General features: G+C 42.8%; 1 protein-coding gene across 5 annotated transcripts in view; it reads left to right on the top strand.

Moving 5' to 3' along the window:
- LOC126345965 (PAS domain-containing serine/threonine-protein kinase) overlaps positions 1 to 23,392 on the top strand; it is a 212,289-nt gene that overhangs the window by 130,828 nt on the left and 58,069 nt on the right. For 3 of the 5 annotated variants that reach the window (XM_050002148.1, XM_050002146.1, XM_050002150.1), the window contains 4 exons: positions 14,404 to 15,188; positions 15,272 to 15,447; positions 17,190 to 17,381; positions 17,467 to 17,589. In XM_050002148.1, the coding sequence (XP_049858105.1) occupies positions 14,404 to 15,188; positions 15,272 to 15,447; positions 17,190 to 17,381; positions 17,467 to 17,589 (1,276 nt within the window). The remainder of the gene's footprint in view (positions 1 to 14,403; positions 15,189 to 15,271; positions 15,448 to 17,189; positions 17,382 to 17,466; positions 17,590 to 23,392) is intronic. The other 2 variants (XM_050002149.1, XM_050002147.1) reach the window with 1 other exon arrangement.

The following is a 23,392-nucleotide window of genomic DNA, read 5'->3' as shown; positions in this document are numbered from 1 at the left end:
CTCCTCTTAGCTGCCTTCTTGCCAACTGCCTGTTCCCATTCCCCAGCACCCTTCACCCTCCTCCACCTATCTAGTTCCTCCTTCGCGTATTGTAACTGCATCTGAAGGGCACATATCGTTCGCTCTTCTATCAACTTATGTCTTCATTCCCACAAGAGTATCTCACTATAATGCCCCCTGGCTTCCCCATTGCCCCCCCCCCCCCCAAATGAAAATACTTTGAACAAATCCCACACCATAACCCATTACTCACAAACATACGACAGAGCCAACACTTCTCACTCATGGTAAAATTTTACAATTACTGAAAAAACAAAATGTCTACTTTATTAGAGTTCAGTTACACCAGTAGAACTACTTATAGGACTAACAGTAGCAGTCTCTAAACTCTCTCTCTACTAAGAAAGCAATGACTTCATTAATACTACTAAACTAATACTGATACCAACAAAACATCACAAAATTTATTAGCTAAAACCAAATATTCAAGTGGCCACTGGAACATTCAGTGAAGTTAAAATGGTGAATAAAAATTTTACTGAAATATTTCACTAGAAACAATAAGAAATGTAAGCCAAAAACTACCTCACGAAATTTACTAAAGGCTTCCACACACGGAAAACTCTAAAAAACACAGTGAACGAACGTTTCCAAAAGTTTATTAACTCATTATTTCATCATAAACAGGACAAAACACTGTTGAAAACTATTAAATTTAATAACTGTATAACAGTGCACAGACAACTTTGGCAGTACTATGTGATCAAAAGTATCGGGACAACCCAAAAACAAACATTTTGCATATTAAGTGCATTTGCTACTATCTACTGCCAGATACTCCGTATCCGCAACTTCAGTAGTTATTATACAGTGTGAGAGTGCGGAATGGGGCACTTCACAGAACTTACGGACTTCGAATGTGGTCAAGTGATTGGGTGTCATTTATGTCATACGTCTGTGCTCGAGATTTCCACACTCCTAACCATCCCTAGGTCCACTGTTTTCAATGTGATAGTGAAGTGGAAATGTGAAGGGACATGTACAGCACAAAAGTGTACATGCCGACCTAACCTGTTGACTGACAGAGACTGCCAACAATTGAAGAGGGTCATAATGTGTAATAGGCAGACATCTATCGTGACCATCGCCCAGTAACTCCAAACTGCATCAGGATCCACTGCAAATACTAAGACAGTTATGTGGGAAGGTGAGAAAAGGTGGATTTCATGGTTGAGCGGCTTCTCATAAGCCACACGTCACACTGGTAATTGCCAAACGACACCTGCCTCAGAGTGTAAACACTGGACAATTGAACAGTCGAAAAACTGTGTGTGGAGTGACGAATCATGGTATGCAACGTGGCAATCATATGGCAGCTGCAACCACACAATTTTAAACTTTCGCGAGTTGACGATGAGGGACGCTGTCCTTACTTTTAAAGACACAGTGAAGTTTCTGGGGCTCATATTTTACTTTAAGCTTACATGGTTACCACATCTTAAGAATCTGAAACGCGATCACTTAATGCTTTAAGTATTTTACGATGTCTTAATGTCTTAGCCACTGTACATGGGGAGCAGACTGTCAGTTTTGCAATCTCGGCTCAATTTTGAGTGCATCAAGAAGGGATTCGTTTGGCCTCCAGGGCATTCAGATCAGGCCCTATATCAAGCCTCTTCGCAGAGTCTGGTGAACCGTCACTTCACGTCAGGCGACATCTACTTATGGTGCACGAGGCGTGTAAAACCTTGTCCACACTATACACACCTGCCTACTATACTGTTGCTCAGCCTCCACTGAAAAGGCTTTTTTGCAACAGGCAACAAGAACCTATTGGATTCTTGCATAGGATTGCGTTCTAGAAATGGGTGTGGCTGGTCTTCATATTTTACATTGCAGTGGCAGCAGATTTCCACCTTGGCTTCTCTGGAGGCTCAGACTTATTTTAGATCCCCCTCCAGGTCTGAGGGTATTCCTGCCTGTCATAATATGCATCCTAAAAGGAATCGCACACGTTTTGGCCTTTATGTGTTGGCCCCTGTCGGGTTTGACCTCCATCTTTCTAAATGTTCCCGAAGAGCGAGCAGATTGGGGAAGGCCGCCTTATGTGGTGCATTGCATCCATCGTGCATTGAGATGTTTAGCCCACTTTCTCATTGTCGCATTGCAGTCCCGCTCATTCTCCATTGCTTGGGCGAGGACACCTTCCTGGGTGCATTCTCCACTATGCAGTGTCGCTTTCTGTGCTGATGATGACCATGGACTTCTTAGCACCTCATATCCAGCAAGGTAGCCAGTCTGTTGTGGTGGGGCCACCATGTACCGTGTTGGTTGTAGCCCCTTGACAACTCAGGGATCACTCTGCTGATGCTTGTGCCATTAACTCACCACGTATGCCATGGAGTAGATGCCCACCTCCTTGGGGCATCGGGACCTTCGGCAATGGCCATCCTGCCAGGTGGTGTTTGCTGAGGCTGCGTTGCACCTGTGGAGAGGCCCCCTGGTCGGAGTGGGTAGCATCAGGGCGGGTGACATGCCATGAAGCGAAGTACGTCATCTCTTGCTGGTGGTCTGCTGCCAGCAGTCTCTTAAGTGGGTAAAGCCTAACTTCAGTGCTAAGAAATATGACCCCAAATTGTCCCCCTCCATGGCCACACCATGGGAGGAATGACTGGCTAAGGATGGCAGTGAAGCTCATTCGCCCTGGTACCTTGTTTGTACGAGAGTTGGTGGGGAATCTTTTGTGTCCATGAAGCCTCAGTTTTTTGTGGAGCATTTGGAGGACAAATTTGGGGAGGTGGAGGGCTTGTCCAAGATGCACTGTGGGTCATAAAAACAGCATCCTCTGCCCAGTCACGGGCATTACTCGCTTGTGACAAGTTGGGGTGGTTTCTGTTACCATCACACCCCATAAGAGATTAAATATGGTCCAGAGTATTATATTCCATAGGGATCTTTTGTTGCAGTCTGACAACAAGCTGCGCACCAGTTTAAGGCGGTTAGGTGTCCATTTCATCCGGCGCGTCCATCGGGGTCAGAGTGATAATCAGGTTTCCATCAGCACCTTCATCTTGGCCTTAGAGGGTGACACATTGCCAGTGTAGGCCAAGTTGATGGTCTGCCGCTGTGACGTCAAGCCACATATCCCCTCCCCCGATGCGATGCTGTAAGTGCTGGAAGTTTGGCCGTATGTATTCCTGTTGTACCTCCAGAGTCACATGTCGAGATTGTGGGCTTCCAATACTCCATGTGCCCCCCCCCCCCCCCCTCCCCCTCCCATCTGTGTCAACTGCGGAGAGCATAATTCACCTTGCTCGGCAGACTGCGGGATTTTACACAAAGAGAGGAAACTCGTGGAATATAAGACCCTGGACCAACTGACCTACTCTGAGGCTAAGAGGAAATTTGAGCACCTACATCCTGTGGCTATGACCACATCTTACGCCGCCGCCACAAGAACAGTTGTCTCCCCATGAGTTTGTCGCATTCCTGTTGCCTCTCAGAACCAGAAGATTACACCTGCTCCCTTGATGATGGGAGGCATTTCCTTCCCTGTTGGTCCCGCACCACGTACTTCAGGAGCAGCACCTGCCCACCCTGTCCCTCTTCTCCCCCAACCATCGGGGATATTAGTCCCCACTTCAGAGCCGGAGAAGCGTAAATCTTCTTTGGCTCCTCTCGCTAGGAAGGGGTCCCTTGGGTCACTCCCTTCCCAGGTTTCTGCTAGTGGGAAAGATGACACCTGCCAGTGGCTGAAGAGCCCAAAAGCAGCTGGTTGTAGGGCTTCATACTTATCTTCAGTCCCGGAGACTGAATCAGTGAAGTTCTCCCAGCTAGAGAAACCCAAGGAATAGCGAGAGAAATACAAAAAGGAGGTCCACAAGACCAAGGGAATTGCAGTCTCTGCGTCTGCGGATGAGGTGGAGATTCTGGCATCCGCTGATGACCTAGATTTCACCGGACCTTCGCACACAATGGATATAGACTGCTCAGGCAAAAAGTCGGTGGACCTGCAGGTGACCCTGAGGTGTAAACGGCCTTATTGAATGTTGCATGTCTCCCCAGTCTCACGATGACGTCATCCTCCAGTGGAATTGCGGCAGTTTTTTCCACCGCCTGGCTGAGGTATGGCAACTGTTAAGCTTTACACCTAATTTCTGCATTGCCCTCCAGGAAACCTGGTTTCCGGCAAGGCGGACCCCTGCCCTCTGCAGCTATAAGGGATACTACAGGAGCCATAGCGACTATAATCGAGTGTCAGGTGGAGTTTGCGTTTATGTCCTAAACTTAGTCTGCAGTGAAACTGTACCCCTTCAAACCCCACTTGAAGCTGTGGCTGTTAGAATAAGGACGACACAAGAAATAACTGTCTGCAATGTATATCTTATTCCAGATGGTGCTGTATCCCTGAATGTATTAACTGCACTGATCGATCAACTCCCTAACTTTTCCTACTTTAGGAGATTTTAACGCCCATAACCCCTTATGGGGTGGCACCGTCCTTACCGGCCGAGGCAGAGATGTCAAAACTTTACTGCCTCAATTCGACCTCTACCTCTTAAATACTGGGGCCACCACACATTTCAGTGTGGCTCATGATAGGTATTCGGGCATTGATTTATCACTTCGCAGCCCAGGACTTCTCCCATCTATCCACTGGAGGGCACATGACTATCTGTATGGTAGTGACCACTTCCCCATCTTTCTGTCACTGACCCGGTGTCTGGCCCGTGGACACCTGCCCAGATGGGCTTTAAACAAGGTGAACTGGGAAACTTTCACCTCTGCTGTCACCGTTGAATCTCCCCCACGTGGTAACTTGGATGTGATGGTTGAGCAGGTGACTACAACTACTGTGGCAGAAAAGATGATCCCTTGCTCTTTAGGGTGCTCCCAGTGATAGGCAGTCCTTTCCTGTTCACTGGAAGTCGCTGAGGCAATTAAGGAGCCTCAGCAAGCTCGACAGTGGCATAAGCAGCACCCTTTGCTGGAGCACCGCATAGCCTGTAAATAGCTCAGTGCCCGCGTTTGCCAAATTATGAAATGACGGAAGCAAGAGTGTTGGGAGAGATATGTCTCAGCCATTGGGTGCCATACGCCACCTTCCCAAGTCTGGGCAAAGATCAGATGTGTTCTTAGGTACCAGACCCCAACAGGTGTCCCTGGTGTTAACATAAATGGCGTGTTCTCTACCGACACAAACATGCTTGCTGAGCATTATGCTTGAGCCTCAACGTTGGAGAATTACCCCACAGCCTTTCGCACTGTCAAACGGCGGCAGGAAGGTAAAGTCCTCTCGTTCAATACACGCCACAGTGAATCCTATGATGCCCCATTTACGGAGTGGGAGCTCCTCAGTGCCCTTGCACATTGTCCTGACACAGCTCGTGGGCCAGATCGGATCCACAGTCAGATGAGTAAACATCTCTCGTCTGACTGCAAGTGACATCTCCTCATCTTCAAACGGATCTGGTGCGATGATGTGTTGCCATCGTAATGGCGGAAGAGCACCATCACTCAGGTGCTCAAAACTGGTAAAAACCCACTTAATGTGGATAGCTGTCAGCCTCGCCAACATTCTTTGTAAGCTTCTGGAATGTATGGTGTGTCAGCGGTTGGGTTGGGTCCTGTAGTCACGTGCCCTACTGGCTCCATGTCATGGCAGCTTCCGCCAGTGTCACTCTACCACTGATAATTTTGTGTCCGTCGAGTTTGCCATCAGAACAGCCTTTTCCAGTCGCCAACACTTGGTTGCCGTCTTTTTTTGAGTTATGAAAAGTGTATGACACCACCTGGCGACATAATATCCTTGCCACATTATACGAGAGGGGTCGCCGAGGCCTGCTGCCAATTTTTATCCAAAATTTCCTGTTGCTTCATACTTTCCGTGTCCAAATTGGTGCCTCCCATAGTTACCCCCATATCCAGGAGAATGGGGTCCTGCAGTGCTCTGTATTGGGCGTGTCTCTATTTTTAGTGACCATTAATGGGGTAGCAGCAGCTGTAGGGCCGGCCGCCTCACGTTCTCTGTATGCAGAAGACTTCTGCGTTTTGTACTGCTCAACCAGTACTGGTATTGCTGAGCGGCTCCTGCAGGGAGCCATCCGCAAGGCACAATCATGGGCTCTAGCCCACAATTTCCATTTTCGGGCGCAAAGTCATGTGTTTTTGCACTTCTGTCAGCGTTGTACTGTTCACCCACATCCAGAACATTACCTTAATGAAGATCCACTCACTGTAGTGGAGACATATTGATTCTTAGGACTGGTTTTCGACACCCGATTGACTTGGCTTTCTCAAGTTCATCAGCTTAAGCGAAAGTGCTGGCAGCACCTCAATGTCCTCCACTGCCTGAGCAACACCAACTGAGGTGCAGATCGGTCTACACTGCTGCAGCTCTACAGAGCCATTGCTCAATCCCACCTTGACTATGGGAGTCAGGTTTGTGGTTCGGCACCATCCTCAGCATTGCATTTACTCAACCCAGTGCACCACTGTGGCATTCATCTAGCAACAGGAGCATTTAGGCCGAGGCTGGTGACAAGTGTCCTGGTGGAGGCCAGAGTCCCTCCATTGCAGGTTAGGGGTGCACAACTGCTGGCTAGTTACATTGCACATTTTCGTAGTTCTCCTGCACATCCAAATCACCATCTCCTTTTTCCACCCAGAGCAGTTCATCTCCTGCATCGGTGGCCCAGGTCAGGGCTTCCAATTGCAGATCGTGTCCGATCCCTTCTTTCTGATCTGAAGTCCTTGCTATTACCACCTATACTTAAGGTCCATTCACGTACACCTCCATGGTGTACACCTAGGCTGCAACTTCGCATGGACCTTTCACTTGGCCCTAAGGACTCATTTAACCCCACAGCTCTCTGCTGCCACTTCCTCTTGGTTCTTGACATGTACCAAGGCCACAAAGTGGTTTACACCGACAGCTTGATGGCTGATGCTCATGTTGGCTTTGCGTATGTCCATGGAGGACATATTGAACAGCATTCCTTGCCCAATGGCTGCAGTGTTTTCACTGCCAAGCTGGTGGCTACATCTCGTGCTCTTGAACACGTCCGTTGATGCCCTGGGGCGTCCTTTCTTCTGTGTACTGACTCCTTGAGCAGCTGACAGGCTGTCGACCAGTGCTGCCCTCGTCATCCTTTGGTAGAAACCATTCAGGAGTTTATCTGTGCCTTGGAATGATCCAGCCGTTCAGTTGTGTTGTCTCGACCCCAGGTCAGATCAAAATCCCAGGCAACGAACTTGCCAACATTCTGGCCAAACAGGCTACACATAAACCGCTTATGGAGTTCTCTGCAACTTACTTGCGTTCAGTACTACACCGCAAGGTTTTGCGTCTTTGGAAGAGGAAATGGCATAACCTCAGCATGCACAACAAACTTCATGTCATTAAGGAGACTATCAATGTGTGGCAGTCCTCCATACGAACCTCTCGCAGGGACTCTGTGGCTCTCTGCCGGCTCCGCATTGGCCACGCTTGGCTGAAACAGGGCTACCTCCTTCGCTCTGATGACCCACTTCAGCGTCAGTCTGGCGCCCTGCTGACAGTGGCCCATATCTTGGTGAGCTGCCGTTCTGTGGCTGCCTTGCAGTGGACTCTACAGTTACTGGACTATTTGCGATTAATTTTAGCTGATAACACCTCATTGGCTAATTTAGTTTTACGTTTTATCTGCGAGGGTGGGTTTTATCATTCTATATAAGTTTTAGCACATGTCCTTTGTCCCTTTGTGTTCTCCACTCTAATGCTTCTAGGGTGGATGTTCTAATGTGTCGCGGAGTGGCTGGTATTTCCTTTTTATTAGTGTGGTTGACCAGCCACGGTCATCTGATCTCTTATTTTTACCATTTCTACCTGTTTCTTGCTTCTCTCTGTGGTTTTCTTTTCCTGTTTTGTCCATGGTAGTGTTGGTTGTCCTGTTGTTCTTCTGGTTCTTCGTTTCTCCTGTTATTGTGCTGTACATCTCCTTCCTTTTATTCTTTCTTTGTGTAATTATTTTACTGGGAACAAGGGACTGATGGCCTCACAGTTCGGTCCCTTCCCCTCTCCCCTCCCTTCCCCCTCTCTCCCCCCACCACTTTTAAACAAACAAACCAACCAACCAACCAGACTTATTTTAAGACTTCACAAATTTAAGAAAAATGGTACGTTAGATTTTACATTTCAGTCTCTCACAGTAGTGTACACTGATGGTTCCAAACAAGGGAATTCCCTTGGCTGCTGTGTTGTGTTCCCTGACCATGTCAACAGGGTTTCGCCTTCTTGACAAGTTTATTGTTTTCTCAGCGGAGCTCCACACGATCCTGAAGGCACTGGAGCAGATGCGTAGTAATCGGGGCAAACATTAGAGTTGGTCCGGCTGATATATGACCAACTGTACTTGCCCCAATGACAGGGTAAGCTGATATTCTGCTGCGTGCCAGGTCATTTAGGGGTATGGGGAAATGAGCAGGCCGATCAGGCTGCCAAGCAGGCGCGCAGAGGACAGGATGTGGCACCGTGTTCTATTCCCTTGCAGGCTGTTGTTTCTGCACTACACAGGAAGTGCATGCAGTTGTGGGATGATGAATGGCTGGCAGAGGTGGCCAATAAGCTGTAGTTGGTGAAGTCAACAACCTGGCTATGGTGTTCCTCCTGCCAGTTGCTCAGACGGGAAGTAGTTACCCTTGTGTGTCTCACACTTAGCTTTTTATTACGGCAAGAGGATCCCTCGTTTTTTGATGCTACTGGTGTGCACATCTATCTGCCATACTTCAACGGAGTCCATTTTATATCATGATGCAAGGGCAGAAGCAAATATTGGTGGGGATCTGCCCTCTATTTTAGCTGATGATGAGACAAGTGTGACTAAGGTTTTAAAGTTTTGTGATATGTCTGGACTCTGGTGTAAACTTTTAAGCTGGGGATTTTAGTGTGTTGCAGATTAGCTGGCTTCCGTCTTTTTTTGTTCTTGAGGTCAGCCAGCCACATTCATCTGTCATGTTGTTTTAGCTCCTTATATCACTTTCTTCCTGTGTCGTTAATGTTCTACTATTGACTCACTACATCGTTCCATGGTTCTGTGTGTGTACGCTCATAGTTTTCCAACTTTTGTTACGTGTATTGTACGTCCTATTTTACCTTCCTGTTTTGTGTATTTTATTGACACTCATCTCAACATGTCCATGTCCGTCTGCTCCGTTTCCTTCAGTAATTTTTAAAAGACAGGATGCCTCAAGACACCTTCCTGAATGTCGTCTACTTTGCTGTAGCCATTAATTCTGTTATGGCCAGTCTTCCACTAGGCATGTCCGATTCCCTTGTCGTCAACAACTTTGTGATGTATCACACTTCTGCCTGGACTTGCTCCTGGAGTGGCATCTTCAGCAATGTCTCAAACATCTTTAATCATGAAGCATCGACAACATCTTTCGCTTTTCCACTGACAAACAGTTTGTATAAATTTCTGACTGTGCAATTGGTTTCTTCCACCATCTTTATAGCTTGGGCCGGTTACTCTTCCATTCGCTGAAACTACAAAATTCCTTGAGCTCATGCTTGATAGGAAACTTCCTTGGTCCTCCCATGTGTCTTACTTGGCCACACGCTGTACCTGGTCTCTCCATGTCCTATGTGTCCTAAATGCTACTTCCTGTGGAGCGGATCGGGCCACCCTCCTCCATTTGTATCACTCCCTTGTCCATTCATAACTGAAGTATGAATCTTTCATTTATTCACCTGCATGTCTGTTCACCTTATGCTGCCTTAATACAATGCACCATCGTGAAAACATTTGTCCACTGGTGCGTTTTTCGCTAGCCTGGTTGAGTGTCTCTGTGCAGGAGCTGTCGATCTTCCGGTGTCATACTGGCATGATGTTCTCCTTGGAAGATACACATGATATTTGTCTGTCATGCCTGACAACCCATCGTACGCCTCCTTTTCCAATTATTCCCTCAACTGCCAGTATGGGGCACATCCCTCTTCTCTGTTATCTCCCTTTCAGTAACGGCTTCCAGAACAGTACTCAGTATTAACAGCAGAGCTATTCGCCCTTTGTCCAGCTATCTAGTACATCTGTTGACAAAGGCTTTTTAATTGTGTCATATGCTCAGATTCTGTCGATAACCTTCAGAATCCTTGTGTGCTGTACACAGTCCGTCCCTTAGTGCAACAAGTCGCTTCCACTCACTCACTGTTGAGGGAGCTGCTGTGATGTTCGTGTGGGTTCCTGGTCACATTTGCCTGACAGGAAATGAGGCTGCTGCCAAGGCTGCAGTCCTACCTCAGTCCACTAGTTCTTCCATCCCTTTGGCTGATATGTGTTGCCGTCTGTGAGCAGGTGGTGTCACTTTGGTCACCACTGGTCTTCTCTTCATGGGAACAAGCTCCGGGTAATTAAACCTCTCCCAACACCTTGGCTGAGCTCCTCTCAGACATTGGCAGGACGCGCTGTTACCACCTTTGGCCTGAATGGGCAGCTGTTGTCTGGGCTTGGTGATCCACCCCAGCACTAGTCCTACCTTTTGCTTTTCTTCCTCCTCCTTCTCAAGTGTTCTGTTCGACTGGTGATCTTCCTCTGTTTTTCTGTGCTTCTCTCGCCGTGTTTTTTCTGTGTATTGTTGAGTGGGGTGTCTCTGGTAAATGGCACGTGTGTTGCCCATTGCACTCTTAGCCTTTCGGGGCCTCCAGCATCTCCCTGGATGGTGTACTTCACCCGCCTTTCTTCTTTTCCTTTCCTTTCCTTTCCTTTCCTTTCTTTTCTCCATTCTTGTTCCTTTTTCTCAACTTTGATGACCTACAGTAGACCTTGGTGTTTTCTTTCTTTGGGTTTGTTCCAGCTAGGAGGGACTGACACTCGCATATTTTGGTCCCTTTAATCATTAACCCAACCAACCAACCTCCCTACCTCTCAAAGCTACACACTCATGTTCTGTTCTGTTCTTTACCCATATTTCACTCAGTTGTTGCTAAAACTCACTGTGAAACTATCCAAGTCTCATCGCCTTAACTACCTGCCATTCTACAATTTCTTCAGCTTTAACATGCAAATCATTAGCAATAAATTGTGGTCAGGATCACCATTTGCCCTAGAAAAAGTTTTGCAGTTGAAAATCTAGTTTCAGAACTTTGTCTTACTATTATGTAATCTGTTTGAAACCTTCTAGTGTCTCCAGGTGTCTTGCTTATATACAGCTTTCTTTCATGATTTTTGTAGCAATTATCAACAGTATTCAAATTCTGCTTGGTGCAAGATTCTGCCAGGAGGCTTCATCTTTCATACCTCTATCCCAATCCATGCTGTCCTACTACTTTTCCTCCTCATCCTTTTTCAACTGCTGAATTCTAGTTCAACATCAATATTAATTTTTTTGTTCCTCAACTGAATAATTTCGTTTATTTCCGTATATATTTCTTCAGTAACTGTTGAAGTAGACATATAAACTTGTACTACCGTGTTATCTTGGCTGCTATAATACATTATCAATACTGTTTACAGTAGCATACTTGCACTAATATTTTCTTATTCATTATTAAATTTACTCCTAAATTATCCCTATTTGATGTTGTGTTGATAACGCTATGCTGGCCTGACCAGGAGTTCTATTCTTCCTACCATATTATGTCACTAATTCCCACTGTATAGATCTCTAATCTACTCATCTCTCTCCTTAAATTCTGTAACCTACCTGCATGGGTAAGGGCTCTAATGTTCTGTACACCTAGTCATAGCATGCCAGTTTTGTTTCTCCTAATGACAACAGTCTCCTGAGTATTCCGTGCCCTGCAATCTGAAAGGGGGGCTATTTTACCTTTGGAATATATTATGCACGTGGATGGCATCATAATTTATCCATGCAGTAGAGCTGCATGTGCTCAGGAAATATGTCACATGTGATTTTCATCTCGCTTTCAACCATTAGCAGTGCCATCATAGTGATTACATGTTGGCTAATGTTAAAAGGCCAGATTGGTCAGTCATGCAGTCAGTCATCCCTGCAGCAATTGGAAACTGCTGCACCTTTTCAGGATCTTTTCTGGACTCTCCACAGATACCTCTTTGTGGTTGAATCTACGGTATGGATATTGGTGCCTTGGAGGCAGGCAAAGTCCTTGGTCGTTTGGCTCTTGAAATCTCCTGACCAGCAGCAGGCTTCTTAGCTATAAGCACAAATTAAGATTTTAAGTGATATGGTTCATAAGTTTTTAGTTCTAAGTTACAAACACACATTTTTTCATTAGTCCAAACTGAGACAAAAATAATTCTTGGTGTTGCCACAGTACCTCTCTCAACTCTTCTTTTTAATACTTTGCAAGTTACGTTAACTTACCTAGCTATTTACTTGAATATTCATAGCAGAGTTATTCACATCATCCTAAATCTTCTTTTCTTGAAGGCCGCTCAGTCATTACTTTCATTCCTTCTTTCACACTAATAAAATAAAGGTCTGTGCTTGCAGCACCTTCATGAATTTTATCTACAGTTCTTTTGTGTGTATAAGTCCACAGCTACTGTGAATTTCTTGAGGGGGAAATAATTTTCTTCATAAACTGTTGTTTTATTTTGAAATAACATATTTACTTCATAATTTAGTGGTTAACAATTATGGAAAGGATAATTGCTACTCACCGTAAGGTTGATACATTGAGTTGGAGACAGGAACAGCAAAAACATTGTTACATATTAAGCTTTAGGCCAAAACCTTTCACAGAAAGAATAATGCACAAGCATCCACACAAACAAGCTTACCTCACACACATCACCTCTACCCTGGCTTTTCAGGCCAGACTCAAACTGACATGTGTCAAGTGAGAGAAATAGTTTGTAGTGAAGTGGGGAAGGGGGTGGATAGAAGTATACAGGTGGGAGAGGAGGAAACAGTTTTGTGTGGTGGAGCATGCAGCAACAAGAGGTGATAGACAAGGCTACCTGGTGCAGCATCAGAAGGCTGTGGGGGAGGGAGAGGAGGAAACAAGTGATGCAGAAAGGAGAGGTACAGAGAAGGGAGAAAGATCAGTGGGTGCATTTGCAGAGAACAGTGCACAATGAAGGTTGTGACATCAGTTGGTAGGAAGTGATAGGGCAGAAGGGGCAGAAACTGTTACTGTAGGTTGAGGGTGAGATGGGAAGGATCTGGGGTAGGATGTTACTCAATAATGATAGACAATCAAAGCCCTGACAAAGGATGTCGTTAAATTGTTCCAGTTCATGAGTTTTATTGGGTGATGGGAGTGAGCACTCCTTTGTCACTGGTTCTTTGGGTGGTGGCAGTATTTGGTATATGTGACGATACGGCACAGGAAAACTGTTTGTGCAAACTGAATCTCTGAAATTGAATCCCTTTTCCTCCTCGTGAATGCCTTATAGCATCCAGATTCTGCCTAACTGATTTTTTCAGCTTGCCACCTACCCTAGAACTCCCTTTTAACAGTGCACTAAATCCGAAACAATCATAGAACATTTGTTACCTTCCCACCAAAATCCTCATCTCCATACAAGTATCAGTACTTTCTGAGACCTCACCTTATGTTGGACCTACTTTACTTACAGTCACTGCAGTGGAACACACCTCTTTGCCACCAGCCCCCCAATCGAACTCAATCCAATCCCAACACTGAACCCTGGCTCTCCCACTTCAAAAATATACCCAGTTGTGATCCTCCCCCCTTCCACATAACCATCCTCTGGTCACCTTCCAGGAATTTCTTATGACCATTATGGACTCGCCATCCTTCCCCAGAACATCAACCTTGCAGCAGAAGGGAGGACAGCCATACAGTGTCAAAACAGATCCTCGCCTATTCACTCTCTCTACAGAAAGATTCAGCCACTGGCGTTATGGATCACAGTGACTACCTTGCCTACTTGACTGACTCCTCCACCTATAAACCCTGCCATAGTGATCCCAGCCCAGAAGTCCAAATAACCTGTAATCCCTGCTTAAAGCCATAGGCCATTCCTAGAACATCTACACTGAATCTGTTTCCCTCCTCACCCCCATGGTACCCGCACACCCACCTTCTTCCCAACAACACTGGACGCCCCAGTGTTGCTGGTATTGTGCCCCCTCTGAAAGAATTTCAGCCCACGTTGACAGCCCAGTATCTGAGTATTATATATTCTTGACTTAAGAAAGGAAGTTTTCCTTTCTTTAAGAGCTGATTAAGTAATTGTTTTTATCGTGGAACGTTAAATACTTCGCACTTTTTTGTCATACTGATATTGCTTCTGTGTTTTTAGATTTTTTGATTGTCGTGCTGTTGTAAATAAATGTCAATATTTATATCTTAATGAAACTCTTGTTTATTTGTTATGTGAATTGTTTTATATTGGTTAATGGTATAACAACAAAGAAATAATTACATTTCTTATTGAGTTTAATATTATTGCATATTTCCTTTGTTTTCAGAGAAGCCAGACCATCCACTGTAACTGTGGATGACCACAGCATTTTCCCTGTTAATGAGTCTATTTCGGACATTGGATCAAATTTAGTCCTTAATGAAGCAATGAGAAAAGAAAAAGTTGTGCCTCCATGTACCCTGAGTTTACCTGCAAGGGATCAAAATGCTGTGACAGATGCGGAAAACAATAGTGATAATGGAGAGTTAACTCCAATTGTGTCACCACATATGGATTTCATGGAGGAAGAAGACAATTTTCAGACTGCCTCAGATGATGAAGATAGTATTGAAATTCTGCCAGCAGTAATAACTGAAGCATGCATTCATCAGAAAGGAGCTAATTTGATTGACTCCTGTCAGGGCACATGTAATACTCCAGCCCACATAAGTTATTCAGCAGCAGTACAAAAATCAGCTAATAGCTTACAACTTAATGTATCAAGTAATGAAGCTCTCCCCGTCTCTGAGAACAATTTCAATGTGATAAGTATCGAAAATGTTTGTAGGTGTAATGCAGAAGGGGAGATACATGCGGATTTATCGGGTGTTTCCAGATCAGTAGGAGGAGAATCAAATCTGTGCCAGCAGTGTCCAAAAATATTTGACCCGGCAAATATTCCGTGTGATAATCTGACATCCACCCCAGCTACAGGAAAGAGGTTTCTGAGAAGAGTTATCTCAAGAGATGCTGGCATCACTCATACAGAAGTTGTGAAGCAAGTTGAAGGACAGCAATTTCCTGATGGGAGTTATTTTGGATATGGCAGGCATAAGGATGGATCAAATTTAGGTGAGAATGTTTGCATTAATATTTAGGTGATAGATTTCAATCTTACACCCCCATTACTAAGCTTTTGGTTTATTATTTTACAGATATTGTATATCGTGTAAGAGCAGTGGTGCTGGTTTGCGGTCGTCTTGTGTACTGTGTTTGGATTTCTAGAGATCCTGAAGAAATAGCTGAAGGAGGCAGAACTTGTGGCAACCTCACTTTGACATCAAGCTTCAACAGTACTGTGGACAACTCACTGGGACAGGCTAGTAATAGAGTAATATCAACATTATATATCCAATCCCAAAGTTCCCCACAATTCACTTCATATTCATTTATTGCTAAAGGGTTAAGTATTCATCTCAGTGACATCCTTGGGTTCCTTTATGTAATTTATCTTTGTTTTATGTGCAGTGGATACAAATCGTGTCCTATTTTGTCTCTGTGGGGCAGTAAGTTACCTTGGAGGTAATATCCGTGATCAGCCTTTCTGTTGCACCATAAACCTCTGTCCAGAGACTTTATTCATCTCTGTTTCTGCAAAACATTTTTCATATGAGATTCAACCACTTGAAATGTAACATTGAGTCCATTTCAGCTAACACAGAAAGTCATCTTCCAGGTTCCACAAATTTTGAACTATTGTACAATTTTCTATTTATTGGAACCTTAGGATCGTGAAGAAGGTCTGAGGCATTTTCTCTCTTCATTCCTTCGATAATTTCTCTTCATTCCTTCGATAATTTCTCTTCATTCCTTCGATAATTTCTCTTCATTCCTTCGATAATTTCTCTTCATTCCTTCGATAATTTGTCTTCATTCCTTCGATAATTTGTCTTCATTCCTTCGATAATTTGTCTTCAGGATCATTTAAACATAACTAACAAAATTCCGCCAGTTTTCTTTGAATATTTTTACTAGCACGGATGTTATTTCTCACCAACATCTTGCCACAATGGTCACACAGGTTCCTGTCACATCACCAGACTTAAGCCGTGTCAGGCTGGGCTAGCACTTGGATGGGTGACCATCCGGTCTGCTGAGCACTGATGGCAAGCGGGGTGCACTCAGCCCTTGTGAGGCAAACTGAGGAGCTACTTGATTGAGAAGTAGCAGTTCCGGTCTTGTAAACTGAGATACGACCGGGAGAGCGGTGTGCTGACCACAAGCCCCTTCATATTCTCATCAAGTGACGCCTGTGGGCTAAGGATGACACGGTGGCCAGTCAGTACTGTTGGGCCTTCCAAGGCCTATTCGGGCGGAGTTTTTTTAGTTTAGACATATTTCTCCCCAGCCTAAGACCTGTTCCACATATTTTTGTATGTCCTTAAAAAAAAGTCTATTCCCTTTCAAATTCTTTTAAATATGTATATTAGAGGGGAGGGGGATTTTTTGCCATTACTCATGAAACCAACTACGTGTGGTTGATTATCTTAAATGTGCCTTTGGGCTGGATAGTGCCACTTTTCTAGAATATAATCTTCTTTGTGGCTTCAAAGAAATCTTCTTTCATGTGGATCATTCCTTTAACAGAAACAGTTTGACTTTCCAAAACCTGCTTCCTGTAATATCTTACTTGCTCTTTGTAAATGTAGGTCCTAAGCTATCATAATATCAGTCAAAAACACTCAAAAAATTCTGTAAACCATTTTGTTTTTGTTTTAGTGTGTCATTGGTTTTGAGATTTAGTGTATCGCTCACTTAATTACTACTTGAAATTCGGCAGAACACTCAAATATATTCATTAAGTGCCCATGTATCAGAGGGAGTGACCTTACCCATTACGCTATCAACTTAAGTTTATCTTACTATTTTCAGAAAGGAACTTCTGGAAATGCTGTAGATAACACAGAATTTTTGTTAACATTGTTTGATGAGATAAGTAAGAAATATAATTGAAGACAAGAGTTGGTGCAACTTTGTGATGGATTTTTTTTTAATTTTTCCGCCATTATCTCTTATTTAAATGACATGATGCTTCTAGAAAAGTTCATAAAGCTTCATTATATTCTCAAACAGGCAATCAGGTCATGCGCCCAAACTAATATATCACATTCGAGAACACGTTCAGGTTCAGTGTCAGTCCTGAGTCAGTGTGAAGATGAACAGACGTCAGGTGAATATGGTGAACGATACACAACATTGCAACAAATTGGTAAGGGCGCTTATGGATATGTAAAGATGGCATTCCGCAATGAAGATGGGCTTTTAGTAAGTTTGCCTTTGAGTATAATTCTTTTTATAAAATAATTTGTTGTTATATAATTGTCAGTTTCATATAATTTTGTTTCTCTAGGTTATTACAAAATTCATACAGAAACATAAAGTCCATCAACAGTCATGGGTTGAAGATCCTAGCCTGGGATCAAAAGTTCCACTTGAAATTAGTTTGCTTACTACATTAAACCATCCAAACATAGTAAGTTTTATATAACTTTTCGTAAGTAAAATGACATTTTTCAATTGATATGCATTGTGTTTACAATTATTGTTGTCTGTCAGCCAAGTAAGCTCTTGCTTTGTACAGATACTGTATTTTCAGTTGGAAACAGGTGCCATGAGCGACAATCTTTTAAAAATGTAACAATGGCAGCAGAAAGATGCAAGCAGACTGTTCACACAATTTTAGATGACTCATGACTACGCACTGACTAAAACACAGGGTGACTCATACTTTGATACTCACAAGTCACTCATCAAAACCTGTAGCGTACTTCCCACTGACCTAGAATCAAGAAATTTGGCATGAAGCAAGATCCCACGGTACCAGTAAAGGAAAGAATCAAAATTGTTAATTTGCTTCTTGCACTTCTCCAGATTTTTTTTTTTTTTTTTTCCTCCCCACCCTTCTGTTTCTGATAGTCACAACGTACGAACATTTGACCAGGTCTGCCAGCTAAGTAACACTTTTTTGCTTGGGCTCATTGTTCATTGCCACATGTTAAGTGATCTGTCAATGTGCCACAAACCTGCCTACAGAAGAAAGAACACAATGTATGGAACATAATGAATTCTCTCTTTAGCCATCAGGTTTGTCTGTTCCCACTCAATTTAAAAGAGCAGTAGAAACCGTATCTATCTCCCTCTCCCTCCCTCCCTTCCTCTGTGTGTTTTGGGAGGGGGGGGGGGGGGGGACATGCATGGGGGTGCAGGTATGTGGTGGAGAGGGAAGGATACATTTGGAAATCAGTGCCTGCCTTCAGTCTTTGTTTATTGCATATTACTACAGCCCGAATTTCACGTAATATCAGATTAAAAAATATGTACATGAGTATGTCATGGAGTAGTTATGTGTAGGATCTAAAATTTTATCTTTTTGTTAGAAGTTCACTGGTAGGTTATTCAAATATCTATGTTAATTCTTAATCACTTCAGTTCTACTACAGAGTGTGAAGTACCAGTGTCTCCTGTTCAAGTATTTAAGTCACACTGGAATGGGATACACAATTAATGAAAATATGTTTTATAAATAGAGGAAGATTGCTTAGCTTTGCAAGAAGTCCACAGTGCATATTTATCAAGGGGAATTGTGATAAGAGTAATGTTCACTATTAAATAAAGTAGACAAAGTAACATCGTTTGAATATCAAGTGTTTTATTTAGTTTACAAGAAACTACACCACCCACTCACTTGGTTCAACATCAACCTTCAGAACTGCATCTTCCATTGTTTCCACAGCCTCCAGTAGAGCCATATTTGAAGTCTACTGTTTCGTGATACTGTGGGGAAGCCAACTGAAGAGACTCGTGATGTATGGAACTGAACTCAGTGCTTTAAAACTGTCGAATGCTAACAAAGATTCACTCACAGACACCGTAGAATCGGAAGAATTGTTCTCCATCACTGATTTCCCATTTTCAAAGTGTGTACTGTAGAAAATCATAGCTTCAGTTCACGTTGCCCACCTTGTTATCACTGGCTCTGGAGGCAGAGCTATATCAGGTAGCCGCTGTTTGAAGTGTTGTACATAAGGACATCTCCTTCGTTGCTGATGTAAGTGTATTTACTTCTGAGAATTACTGCCTGTCTCTGCCACTTGTTTCAACTCAATGAGCCATAAATGTTACACACAGTAAATTTTGGATAAAATAAATTGTGCAATTTCCCTGGTTTCAACATGTATAGAGCTGCATCTGTGCACACCAGCAGGATCCTCTCTTCTGTACCATTTGGCCATCATACCTTAAGTCCATCATTAATCACACTATAAGTTGTTGAACAATTAGTTGCCTCTAAAGGTTTTCAATAAACTAAATAGGGTTTACATGCAGCCTCATTCCAACTTGCTCACAGGTAGATTAGCCATCAAATGGCCCGCAGCATCCGTTGTCTCATCAACAGATTTGCAAATGTCAGCCCAGATTTTTTAATGATACATCAACATAGCAAGTTACATTGTTTCTATAAGAAATGTTTAAATTCATGTACCTGAAGTTTGTTCCGGGGTATGTTGCCTGCAACTGGTGCAAAATGCGGTTCTTTGTTAAATTGTGTAGGCTGCCCCTGCAGCTGTGTAAGAAGAACAGTTTATTTGAATAAATCTATTGGTTATTCCTAATATATAGATTGCTTTGTAAATGTTGTTTAGTTTTAGATTTCATCATACATCCTATAGCTTATCACAAGTTTGGCAGTGGATTGTTTTACATCTAAATCTACACACTGCAAACCACCATGAGGTACATGGCAGAGTGTGTGTCCCATTGTACCAGTTATTAGGATATCTTTCCATTCAGTTCATGTATGGAGTGCAGGAAGAATGATTGTTCAAATGCTCCTGTGCGTGCAGCAGTTATTCTAATCTTACCTTCATGACCCCTATGTGAGCAATACATAAGGGGTTGTTGTATATTTCTAGAGTCATCATTTAAAACTGGTTCTTGAAACTTTGTTAATGAACTTTCTCTGAATAGTTCACGTTTGTCTTCAAGAGCCTTCAGTTCAGTTCTTTCAGTATCTCTCAGACACTCCCACAGACTAAGCAAACTTGTGACAATTTTTGCTGCCCTTCTCTGTACATGTTCAGTGTTCCCCCGTTAGTCCTATTTGGTATGTGTGCCACATATCTGAGCACCGTCTTCCTTGTTTATGAAATAAAAATTACATGGCCTCTAGTCAGTTGAGAGGTAGCCCTTTTAATCCAGAAAGAATAAGAGTTATGGCTAGATTTTTCCAACTCCTCAGCACATACAAATTCCCTTGGGTTTAATATTTAATTTATTTTATTTATTTATATTTTTTTGCAAGCACTTCATAAAGGGTTTTGGTACTAATATATGACCACTACAGGATCTGCTGCAGGCACACAGCAATTTTTATTGGAGGAGGGAGAATAAGAACCAGGAAAGCTCACTCTGTGTCCCTTGGTAATTGCCACAATTAACCTCAGTTGTGGTGCTGTACAATGAAAGTGCCGAAATATTAGTTCAAAATTGAGACAGAATTACTATTGAGGCCCAAATTTTAGTACTTTTGATAACACACAAAGAACTTGAAATATTCATAACTTTCAGGTCTCTTAGTTCATTCCTTCAGAGGAATTCGATTCACAGTGATGCTAACAATTCTGAGACAAGTATTGTCTAGTGCAAATGTAAGAAGGTGCTGAAAATTATTTGCTTATATCTGTATAGTACTTTCAAAGATGTAAAACAATCAATCTGACCAAGAAAGGATCCCTTGCTATTATTTGTGCTATCTGTAAGTTCCATTCATGATTATCACTAGAACAGAAGGTACTAGATAAGGGCTTAGGATATGTCAAGATACACAGTGAATGATATCCTGATCACTGTTGTACGAACAAATATAACTGCTGATCAAAGTAGAAGCATACATTTCCCAAATCCATAAATGCCTTACAGAGGGAATAAGCGATAATAGAATAACTCTTATTACTATCGGAACATTTTATAAAAGAAATCATGGTCCATTGAGATGAATACAGTTGTTAGGCCGGTTTAGAGCCAGTCATCCTGAAGTACTTCATTGATAGAACATCTTGTCATCTCAGGTTCATCAAGACTTTGGACTGAACTACACACAAGTTTAGCTACCAAAAAGGACTATTTAAGACTAGCCTAAAGGATTTATTGATGGCCATTCTTCTACTCACAGACAAATATCTTAGTAAAACATACTAGAGTATTAAATATTATTAACATCAAATAATATGTAGACATCAGATATTACTTGACACATCTTACAAGGGGACTCTGTCTTCTCACCATCACAGATTTTATACATATTTATGGTATATGAAGTGCTTGGCCAGAAGTGAATGTGACAGAAATGTCAGCTTCAGATGATCAGTCATTTAGAAGAATTAACATTTTTGCCACATCACAAGCTATAGTTTCCAGGCAGCAGTTGGCATACTGAAAAGAGTACAGAATAATAATACAAGGTTTGTTAAGTTAAAGCCCTAGGTGCAGTTATGTTATCCTGCAAATAAAGTGGAATTAAAAAGGGAAATTGATAGGTTTAAGTTAGATATAGTGGGAATTAGTGAAGTTCGGTGGCAGGAGGAACAAGACTTTTGGTCAGGTCAATACAGGGTTATAAATACAAAATCAAATAGGGGTAATGCAGGAGTAGGTTTAATAATGAATAAAAAATAAGAGTGCGGGTGAGCTACTACAAACAGCATAGTGAACGCATTATTGTGGCCAAGATAGACACGAAGCCCACGCCTACTACAGTAGCACAAGTTTATATGCCAACTAGCTCTGCAGATGAAGAAATTGAGGAAATGTATGATGAGATAAAAGAAATTATTCAGGTAGTGAACGGAAACGAAAGTTTAATAGTCAAGGGTGACTGGAATTCAAGAGTAGGAAAAGGGAGATACGGAAACATAGTAGATGAATACAGATTGGGGGTAAGAAATGAAAGAGGGAGCCGTCTGGTAGAATTTTGCACAGAGCGTAACTTTATCATAGCTAACACTTGATTCAAGAATCATAAAAGAAGGTTGTATGTGTGGAAGAGGCCTGGAGACACTGGAAGGTTTCAGGTAGATTATATAATGGTAAGACAGAGACTTAGGAACCAGATTTTAAATTGTAAGACATTTCCAGGAGCAGATGTGGACTCTGACAACAATCTATTGGTTATGAACTGTAGATTAAAACTGAAGAAACTGCAAAATGGTGGGAATTTAAGGAGATGGGACCTGGATAAACTGAAAGAACCAGAGGTTGTACAGAGTTTCAGGGAGAGCATAAGGGAACAATTGACAGGAATGGTGGAAAGAAATACAGTAGAACAAGAATGAGTAGCTTTGAGGGATGAATTAGTGAAGGCAGCAGAGGATCCAGCAGGTATAAAGACGGAGGGCTAGTAGAAATCCTTGGGTAACAGAAGAAATATTGATTTTAATTGATGTAAGGAGAAAATATAAAAATGCAGTAAGTGAAGCAGGCAGAAAGGAATACAAACGTCTCAAAAATGAGGTCGACAGGAAGTGCAAAATGGCTAAGCAGGTATGGCTAGAGGACAAATATAAGGATGCATAAGGTTATCTCACGAGAGGTAAGATAGATACTGCCTACAGGAAAATTAAATAGACCTTTGGAGATAAGAGAACCACTTGTATGAACATCAAGAGCTCAGATGGAAATCCAGTTCTAAGCAAAGAAGGGAAAGCAGAAAGGTGGAAGGAGTCTATAGAGGGTCTATACAGGGGTGATGCTCTTGAGGACAATATTATGGAAATGGAATAGGAGGTAGAAGAAGATGAAATGGGAGATATGATACTGCGTGAAGAGTTTGACAGAGCACTGAAAGTCCTAAGTTGAAACAAGGCCCCGGGAGTAGACAACATTCCATTAGAACTACTGACAGCCTTGGGAGGGCCAGTCCTGACAAAACTCTACCACCTGGTGAGCAAAATATATGAGACAGGCGAAATACCCTCAGGCTTCAAGAAGAATATAATAATTCCAATCCCAAAGAAAGCAGGTGTTGACAGATGGGAAAATTACCGAAATATCAGTTTAGTAGCCACAGCTGCAAAATGCTAACGCAAATTCTTTACAGTCAAGGGGTATGAAAGGGAAGCAGTGGTTGGGAAGGGAGTGAGACAGGGTTGTAACCTATCCCCGATGTTATTCAATCTGTATATTGAGCAAGCAGTGAAGGAAACAAAAGAAAAGTTCGGAGAAGGTATTAAAATCCATGGAGAAGAGATAAAAACTTTGAGGTTCGCCGATGACATTGT

The sequence above is a fragment of the Schistocerca gregaria genome, chromosome 1 (genome assembly GCF_023897955.1).
Source record: "Schistocerca gregaria isolate iqSchGreg1 chromosome 1, iqSchGreg1.2, whole genome shotgun sequence".
Lineage (NCBI taxonomy): Eukaryota > Metazoa > Arthropoda > Insecta > Orthoptera > Acrididae > Schistocerca > Schistocerca gregaria.
Note: the sequence above shows the minus strand (reverse complement) of the source record. Positions and strands in the feature narration are given on the sequence as shown.